At 50.2% G+C, this 9,685-nt stretch overlaps 1 protein-coding gene across 1 annotated transcript; it reads right to left on the minus strand.

Moving 5' to 3' along the window:
• Positions 1-8,764: 8,764 nt before the first annotated feature.
• On the minus strand, positions 8,765-9,685 carry LOC122672127. The gene has a single exon (XM_043869623.1). The coding sequence runs from the start codon at positions 9,683-9,685 to the stop codon at positions 8,765-8,767; it is 921 nt and encodes a 306-aa protein (XP_043725558.1).

The following is a 9,685-nucleotide window of genomic DNA, read 5'->3' on the forward strand; positions in this document are numbered from 1 at the left end:
CAAAGCCGTCTCACCGTTGGTCCACTTTATTGTGATGGGATGATTTAGAAACAAGATTTAACCAAAAAAAAAATTAGAAACAATTAAAAAAGGGGACAAGATTTCACTGATTGGTCATCCTGATCCCTGGTCATGTTTACCTAGAAAGACAGAGACCGTTGGATATTCACAGCGTCTCCCGTATATCAAAGAGTGGTGGATCCAATTGTCACGATAAACAGCTCTCTTCTATATAGTCTCATACTCTCTCATCTGGTCCTCCAAGACTCCAAGTGGACGGGCACAAGGAGAATTTTTATCACCTCAAGTACAGTACACCTTAAGTGTACCAAAAAGATACATCTGACGGTGCACCTTAAAGTGATTTTATTTAAAACACTCCCCCAAGTGCATGTGCACTGCCAGATGTACCTTTTTTGTGCACTTGAGGGTGTATTGTACTTGAAGGGATAAAGGTTCGGCACAAGGATCGCAAGTTTGGGCCATTGAACCCATTCCCACCTAGAAAAAATGTTTTTCGGCTAGAGGTTTAAGGGTCTTTTGGTATCATATTTTTATTTTGTTTTTACTTATTTAAAAAAAAATCATTACTGAAAACCATTTTGATCAAATAATGAAAATTGTTTGGTAACTGTTGTGTCAGAAACTTCACCGGAGCGTCCTGTGCCTGCAAGATAAGGTTAGCAGAGAGGACCGGACTGTGTCGGCGATCTCACTCCGATGCTTAAGTCAGAATCCTTAGCAACAGATAATCAGAGTAGAATTCAGATGATCGCAGAAGGATGTTACCTCCCTCATTTATGGTGGATCATGGGCAAAATCGTGCCCTAATAGGAAAGCTGGATCCTCGGAGTGGAGTGAGAATGTTTAGGAGCGATTTCAGGGATAACATTTATCCCATGATTCCCTTAGCGCCTGATTAGGCGCTGTATGGGCGACAATCCCGGGCAACGTTGGTTAGTGGCAGGCCTTGAGTTAGTTAGGCGAAGTATTGAGGTAGTCCTTCCTTAGGACGGGATAGATGGTCGTCCTTTGGATGGTGACCCTGCGGCCTCTGATGTGGGTACGAACTGCGCCCTCATACCGTATCCTACGATTTATGTCGCCCTTCTAGCCTCGTCCTTGGTGAGTTCATCAACTCGCATCTGTGCACATGTCCTCAGCTCGTGCCTCGCGTATTCACCAGCTCGTTCTCGCGTAGAGAGGTCTCTTGACTCATCACGAACCCCCCACTCCCTTGGGCGTTCTCGCCCAGGGGAGTTGAACCGGCTTTGGAATTTCTAGCATCTACTTTTGAGCGTGCTAACATGACGCTTCGACGGCTGGGTGTGACTTGACGTTCCAGTCATCGGCTGACGCGTGGCCCTAGCCATAATGGCGCCTCGATTCGAACCCTCTTCGTTACAGCTTAGCGACGTTTAATGTCCCACACGCCACTAGCCACGTGGCTGTAGGCATTATGAGGTCTAGGCTTAATCTATAACCGCTCGATCTCTATCGCGGCGGGGTACCTATTGGGGGTTGGGCACGTGTCGCAAGCCCGTATAACGCCTCGGGTAGCCCAGCAACGTTCGTTCCTGGCCCTACGATGGCTTTTACCTCTGACCGTTGGATCTGGACGTTTCTTCTTCCCTTCTTGGCCTATAAATTGGGGCTTTCTGGTTTACTGCGTTTCTTACTCCTACTTTGCAATTTTAGACTCTTGTTTCTTCTTTCCTTCTTGCTGTTGTTCCTTGCTCTGGTGCTCTGACATTTCTCTGGCGTCTTCATCGATCTCTGGTGCCGCGAGCTCGTGCAGTGCTCTTTCGCTCGAGCCCTACTCTTCCCGTCCCTACGAACTTCGTTCCCTGCTTCAGCTAATTTCCTAGCCAGTAAGTTCTCTTTGATCATGTCTTCTTCTTCTTCTCAGGTGGAGCTCAATAGGGTCTCCGGCGAGGTTACTGGGATGAGTGGGGGTTCTGACCCCAAGGTCAGCTCTAAGGGGACCCAGAGGAGCGTTCTGCACTCTTTGGGTCCAAAAAGTTTACCACCAAATACGGCCATTTGGCCCATTCTTCGTCTGCCCACCCCAGGGTCGGCACTCTGACCCCTGCTGCGGCTGTGGAAGAGCGAACTACCGAGGGCGGTGAGGCTCAAGATGAGGAAGAGGTGGGGGATTCAACCTCTGAGGCCTCTGAAGAGGAGTCTACTGGAGTTGAGACATATGAGAGCACTCTGTCTGAGCGCTCTCTAGCTGCTCTAAGGGACCAGTACGGGTTCCTTATGGATGTGACCACCTGGGTGCCAACCCGAGAGGAGAGGGAGAACACCCCGCGCCTTGGCACCGTGTGCCTGTACGAGGTCGCGTTCCAGAGCGGCCTCCGACTACCCGCTCACCAGTTCGTGGTGGAGGTCCTTCGCCACATACTACACCATCTCCCCGGCTTAACTGGTGGCGAACTCCTGAAAGCAGCTCATCGGCTTCTATATGTTCTTCGCCCAGCTTGGTCGCAGGCTATCGTGCGCCATTTTGTTTACTTTTTTATGTTGAAGAAGACCACAGACGAGTGATTTTATTTGGCCTTGCACGGCATAAGGGGGTCTTTGAAGTCTGTGCGCTTCGTATGCCACATGCCGCAGTCCGCGAAGAAGTGGAAGGATCGCTTCTTTTATGCGACCATTCCTGGAGACCCCTTCAAGTTAGAGTGGGAGAGGGTGGGATTACGAACCGTGAACGCCATCCCCATGTTGAGCCACTACGACCAGGATTCTCTCAGCTTGTGCGTGCAGGGCGAGGCCTTCAACTTGCGCGAGCTGAAGAATGAGGATCTACTAGTCAGGCACGGGCTATGCTCAGCTAGGGGTGAGTGTCCTTGTATTGACTTCTAAATTTTCATTGCTTATCTGTTTTCGCGAGCTAACTTCCTGACTTGTGTTTTTTTTTTCCCCCTTTTAGTGAACTTCAAGGTGAACCCGAGGGCGCTCAGCTCAAGCGCGGCCGAGGACAAGAAGAAAGCCCTTAAGAAGGCCGCTAAGAAGCAGGCCCGGCACGCCCCGGGCATCTTCATCGGGGGTTTGTCCAAAGCCCCCCCAGAAGGAGAAGGAGGCGCCTCCCCCAGCCTTGTCGTCGAAGGTTCCTCCAAAGGACAAGAGGAGCCATGATGACGTGGTCGACCTGGAGGCGCTGGCCAAGAAGACCGCCCTGGAGAAGGGCACTGCTGAAAAAGCCTCCCTAGAGACCGCTCAAGGCGGCATTGGTGGGGAGCTCAATCTAGGTTCCCCCAAGGGGGTGACGTCAGCTCAATTTTCGATGGGAGGTCTATGAGGGCGACTCAGCCTTCGGCGACCCCAAGGTCGCGAAGGAGATTATGGATTACGGCCTCCCCCAAGACTTGACGATCTTGTGCGAGCTCCCGCACTACGAGCTGGCGAATTCGTTCACCATGGACTTTACCAAGGTATCCCTCGATCATAGTTGTGCTATTTTTCTTTGACTGGAGCATTTTTTTATTTTGCTGTTATCTTTCTAAGTCGCTCGGAAGGCGAGCGAGATGAGGCAAAGGATGGAGGCCCTCGTCAAAGTATGCGAGGACGAGAAGAAGAAAAGGAAGGTCGCGGAGGAGCAGGCCTTGGATGCCGCAACCAAAATCTCAAAACTGGAGTCCAAGGCCAAGGACCACGTGGAGACCGTCAAGGTCTTAACTAATCGCCAGGACGAGCTGGAGCAGGAGCTTGCTTTGGAGAAGAGGAAGGTCACTAGCCTCCAGAAGGACTTGGTCGACCAGGAGCCCCGCAAGGCAGGGGCCATCGTGAAGGCTGTAGAGGCGTACCAAGTCTCTCAGGAGCTACACGGCTTCATAGCCGAGAAGGTTGATGAAGGTTATAAGGTGGGCATGGGCGACACCGTTCGCTACGTCCTCCAGGAGACCCCCGGCTATAATTTCTCCAAGTTTAAATATTACGCTCCTCCTATTCCTGACTCTCCAGACGTCCCGGCCTCTCCCGCGATTGAGGACCCTGCAGTTCCTAGCGAGCTCGTGCCTCCAGCAGATCCTCCCGTTCATAATCCTGCTCTTCCGGCCAATGTAGCCACTGCCTCTGACCCTCTACCAGCAAAAAATTGAAGAAGATGTACTTTTTTTCTTTTTTTCTTTTTTTTTGAAATATAAATACCCCATTCTCCATTAATGAAAAATATTTTTCCTAATTGCTTGAGCACTTTCTCTTTTTAATCTTCCAACTCCTTAAGTCGCGTTTCTTGTAAGACGAATTTGGTGCTATTGCAAATGTTGCTATTTTGTGCAACTCTCGAGGTCATCCCTTGGCGCTGACCTCAGAGGTCGGTCTTTATGCTAGTCCTATGGACTGGTCTTTTGTGCCAACACTTGAGGTCGGTCTTTTATACTAGTCCTATGGACTGGTCTTTTATGCCAACACTTGAGGTTGGTCTTTCGTGCCGACCTCATAGGTCGGTCTTTTATGCCAACCCTTGAGGTTAGTCTTTCGTGCCGACCTTAGAGGTCGGTCTTTATGCCAACCCTTGAGGTTGGTCTTTTAAAATTCTCAAACTAATTTAAGCAAACATAAAATTGTGAACACAAACTGAATTTCATTATCCATTAATCGCAAACAACTCTTACAGTGGCCTTACTGGTAAAAAAAATTCAGATTCTCTGAGTTCCAAGGTCGTGGTATCTTGTTACCCCCCCGAGGTCTTCAAACGATATGTGCTTGGCCTTATCTACTTGGAGACCACGTAGGGTCCTTCCCAATTCGCAGCCAATTTCCCTTGATGTTGAGGTTGGGAGGTGCTCGCTTTACATAGCACCAAGTCTCCAGCCCTAAGTACCCTTTCCTTCACCTTAGAATTGTAGTAGAGGGCTGTTCTTTGTTGGTAGGCTATATTTCTCATCAGGGTGTCTTCCCTTACTTCGTCAAGGAAGTCCAGGTTGGCTCTCAGCCCGTCCTGATACATTCTTTCGTTGAAGTTGAGGCTCTTTAGTGAGCCCGTTAGCACTTCCACTGGGGCCAAAACTTCAGTCCTATAGGCCAGTTGAAACGGGCTCTCCCCCATGGGCATTCAAACAGTAGTTCGATACGACCATAGGACACTTGGTAGCTCGTCTACCCACTTCGCCTGTGCCTCGATCAGTCTCCTTTTTATCCGGGAGAGTAGAGTGCAGTTGGTGACCTCTGCCTGGCCGTTTGCCTGAGGGTAGGACACCGATGTCGTCCTCAGTTCTATGTCGTACTGCGCACAAAATGCCCTAAACTCTGAGTTGTTGAATTGAAGCCCATTGTCTATCACCAGTATTTTAGGTAGCCCAAATCAGTAGATGACTTTGTCTCTAAAGAACTTCTCCATTTGTTGTCGCATGATCCTTGCTAGTGGCTCTGCCTCTACCCACTTGGTGAAGTAGTCTACCGCAACAACGAGGTACTTTCTTCCTCCTGAGGTTGGGGTGAAGTTGCCCAGTATGTCCATTCCCCACATAGCGAATGGAATTGGGCTAAGTACTGAGGCTAGCTCAGTGGCCGGTTGGTGTGGTATAGACTTGAACTTCTGGCATTGCTCGCACCTTTTTACATACTAGATGGCGTCCCTTTGCATATTTGGCCAGTAGAAACCTAGTCGGAGTACCTTGTAGGCCAAATGGCGTCCTCCCATGTGGCTGCCACATATTCCCTAGTGTACTTCTATCAGGGTGTTCAGGGCGTGAGTAGGCGTTAAACATTTCAGCAATAGGGCAGACACTGATCTCTTGTACAGTTCTCCTGCCACCATAGTATATCTTGCCGCCTGACCCCTTATCTTGTGTGCCTCGACCCTATCCTTTGGCAGGACATCGTCCCTTAGGTAGGCGACGATTGGGTCCATCCAACTCGGCTCCATTTCGATTGGCGCAACTTCTTTGACTTGGTGGGAGGGTTCAGAAAAATCTTCAATATACACCGACCCATCCAGTTGGGCTAACGCCTCTGTTGAGAGGCGTGAGAGCGCGTCTGCCTTTTCATTCTCGTTCCTTGGTAGTCGATGCATCTTAAACACATCGAACGAACTAACCAGGGCTTTAGCCATGGCGAGATACGCTGCCATGCGTTCGTCTTTGGCCTCATAGTCCTCGTTCACTTGATTCACGACCAACTGTGAATCAGCTTGAACTGTCAGTCTCTTGACTTGAATGGCATTGGCCGTCTTAAGGCCTGCTATTAGCGCCTTATACTCATCTTCATTGCTAGACGCTGGGAACTTGAAGCGCAACGCGAACTAAATTTTGAAGCCTTCAGGACTTGTGAGAATGAAGCCTGCTCCACTGCCCTCGGAGTTACTCGACTCGTCCACGAACATCGTCCAGGATGGTTCTGAAACAGTCTCTACTTCCATCTGGTCTTCTTGTTATGGCTCGTGCTCGCCCTGGGTGCACTCAACTATGAAGTCAGCCAGGGCTTGGCCCTTAATGGCTATCCTTGGCTTGTACTCGATCTAATATTCGCTCAGTTCTACTGGCCACGCGATTGGCCTTCCAGATACATCGGGCTTGTGGAGCACTTTCTTCAACGGTTGATCAGTCATGACTGATATTGGATAGGCCTGGAAGTATGGCCTTAGCTTTCTTGCTGCTTTGACTAGCGCGAATGCGAGCTTCTCGATCTTTGGGTAGCGGGTCTTGGCCTCAAGCAGCACGTGACTAACATAGTACACTAGCTTCTGTACTCCCTCCTCTTCTTTCACTAAGGTCGCACTCACTGCCACTGATGATGTCGCTAAGTACACCAGCAGCTCTCCTTTGGGATCAAGTTACGCCAAGAGAGGTGGGTTGGCCAAGTACTTCTTCAAGTCTTCGAAGGCCTTTTGGCAGTCCTCGGTCCATGTGAAGCCCTTTACTTTCTTTAGGTTCTTCAGGGTCTTAAAGAAAGGTAGGCACTTGTCCCCAGATCGCGACATAAAGCTGGCAAGCACGGCTATCCTCCCATTCAGCCTCTGCACCTCGCGAACAGTCCTGGGCGGGCTCATGTCCTGGATTGCCCATATCTTTGCTGGGTTGGCCTTAATCCCCCTTTGGGACACCATGTACCCAAGGAACTTTTCAGAACTTACCCCAAAAGCGCACTTAGATGGATTCAGCTTCATTTGGTGAGCATGCAACACCTGGAATACCTCATCAAGGTCAGTTATATGGTCCTCTACTCGTACGCTTTTAACTAACATATCATCCACGTACACCTCCATGTTCCTGCCAATCTGGGCCTTGAACATTCTATTCACCATCCTCTAGTAGGTTGCTCATGCATTCTTCAAGCCAAAAGGCATTACCAGGTAGCAAAAATTCTCCTGGTCTGAGCGGAACGCTATGTACTTCTTGTCCCCTTCTTTCATCAGGATCTGGTTGTATCCTGAGTACGCATCCATGAAACTTAGTCTTTCATGTCCCACGGTTGCGTCTATCAGGAGGTTTATTATGAGGAGAGGGTACTCGTCCTTGGGGCACGCCTTATTGAGGTCGGTGTAGTCCACACACATCCTGCACTTTCCATTTGGTTTTGGCACCATCACGACGTTGGCCAGCCAGGTGGGGAACTGTTCTTCCCTGATAAAGCCAGAGGCCTTCAGCTTCTCTATCTCTTCTTTCATCGCGGCCTACCGTTCTGGGGCAAAGCTCCTTCTCTTCTATTGAATCGGTTTCCTGGCTGGGTCCACGTGCAGGGCGTGTTCTGCAACGTGGCATAGGATGCCTGGCATATCAGCTGTACTCCAAGCAAACACATCAGCGTTCTTTCGAAGGAAAGTCACGAGCCCTTTTGCCTCCTCCTCCTTTAGTAGGGCCCCTATTTTCATGATCTTCATGGGGTCCTGGTCATCGATCGCGATCTCAACGAGTTCTTCGACTGGCTCACCTCGTTGATAGCGCTGATCGCCCTAGTTATCTGTGACTTCCACTACGAATGTCGTTCCCCTGCAGTTGCCTTTGATCTGCTTAAGGAATGCGGCGTGGCATTCTCGTGCTTTTTTTTGCTCAGTTCGACATTCCCCTACGTCGTTAGGGGTGGAGAACTTGACTTTCAGGTGCTTGGTGGAGACCACGGCTCCTAGCTCATTCAAGCTTGGCCTGCTAAGGATGACATTGTGCGCCTTCATAACTCGAACTACCATAAAGTTTACCTTTATGGTTTTTTGACAGGGGGCGGTCCCCACCATCATCAGTTCTACCGACCCCTCAATCTGGGTAGGTGCTCCTAAGGACTCATATAGTGGCGCGGTCTCGGGTTTCAGCGTGCCCGGCTTAAACCCAAATTGTAGATAGGCATCATACGACAGCATATCAACCGATGCCCCAGTGTCCACCAAGATCCTGTGCACATGCCGTTTGGCTATGACTGCCTGAACCACGACAGCGTCGTCGTATGGCCAACTTAGCCCCTCCATGTCTTCATCTGAGAACATGATCATTGGCTCGATCCGTGCTCTCTTCTCGGGCATTTCTGCCACCGCCATGAACCGTGCCTTCGCCTTGGCTTTACAAGATGACTCCTGCCCCGGGCCTCCCAAGATCGTGAGGATGGCAGGTGCCATGGAGGTATTGGCCACAATGTCAGTCCTCCTAACCTCTCTGCGATCGTCTCACCGATCATCTCGGTGATCTCGATCATCTCCTCCCCTGGGTTTGTCGCCCCTCTTTGGGTCTCTCCTCGTAGCTTCGTGACCTCTGGAGGTATCTTTTCCATCCTCTTGGACGTAGTGCCTTAGATGGCCTTTCTGGATCATGTCCTCTATTTCTCTTTTCAACTACCTGCAGTCCTCTGTGTCGTGACTGACGTCTTCGTGGAACTTGTAGTATTTCTTCTTGTTCCTGTCCTTAGGCCTAGAGAACATTGGTCTAGGCCACTGCAGCAGACCTCGATCATACACCTCCATCAGGATCTTCGTCTTACTGGTGTTGAGGGGCGTACAATTCGAGCTTTGGTCTCGGTCTGAGTATCGATCTAACCTCGACCTCTTAGTGTCTTTCTTCTTCTCCTCCTTCTCGCTTGCTCTTTTCTTTTCTGGAGCCTTGGGATCAGCTGTCTTTTGCGCCTTCATGATATCAAACATGTTGGCATACTGATAGCAGTGATCCAGCAACTTGGGCATGGTGGTGACCGGGTCAAGAGCGAGCGACTTCACTAGGTCATGGTTGGTTACCCCGTTATGCAGGGTGTTGAAGGCCATGGCATCATCCAGGTCCTTGATCTCCAAAGCCTCTCCATTGAAACGCTTGATGTAGTCTCTCATGGACTCATCAGGTCGTTGTTTTACTGCCAGCAGGTTGGCAGCGATCTTCTTTTGTTTAACACTGCTCTGGAAGCAACTCACAAATGCCTTGGCCAACTCCGTGAAGCTTCTGATGGAGTTGGGCTTCAGCTTGGCGAAGCAGAGCGCTGCTGGCCCCTTAAGTGAGGTTGGGAAGGAGCGGCATGATACGACGTCAGATCCACCGTACGCCGTCATCATCGCGTTGAAGTAACTAATGTGGTCGTTGGGATCGCCCTTCCCATCATAAGCCTCGAATGTGGGAGGTTTGAAGTGGCGGGGGAGTTCAACCCTCATGATTTCAGCCATGAAAGGGTGTTGGCCGGGCCTAAAACTCTCCTCGGGGACGCTGCCTTTCTCCAGGGCCTCCAACTTAGTGTTTATCTCTTTGAGCTTACAGTCAAGCTCGCTCTCCAT

The sequence above is a fragment of the Telopea speciosissima genome, chromosome 8 (assembly GCF_018873765.1).
Source record: "Telopea speciosissima isolate NSW1024214 ecotype Mountain lineage chromosome 8, Tspe_v1, whole genome shotgun sequence".
In the NCBI taxonomy this organism is placed as follows: Eukaryota; Viridiplantae; Streptophyta; class Magnoliopsida; order Proteales; family Proteaceae; genus Telopea; species Telopea speciosissima.

Bases quoted from the DNA above. Each gene is read 5' to 3' on its own strand.
- LOC122672127 (XM_043869623.1), bottom strand. From the start codon at position 9,685: ATGGAGAGCGAGCTTGACTGTAAGCTCAAAGAGATAAACACTAAGTTG.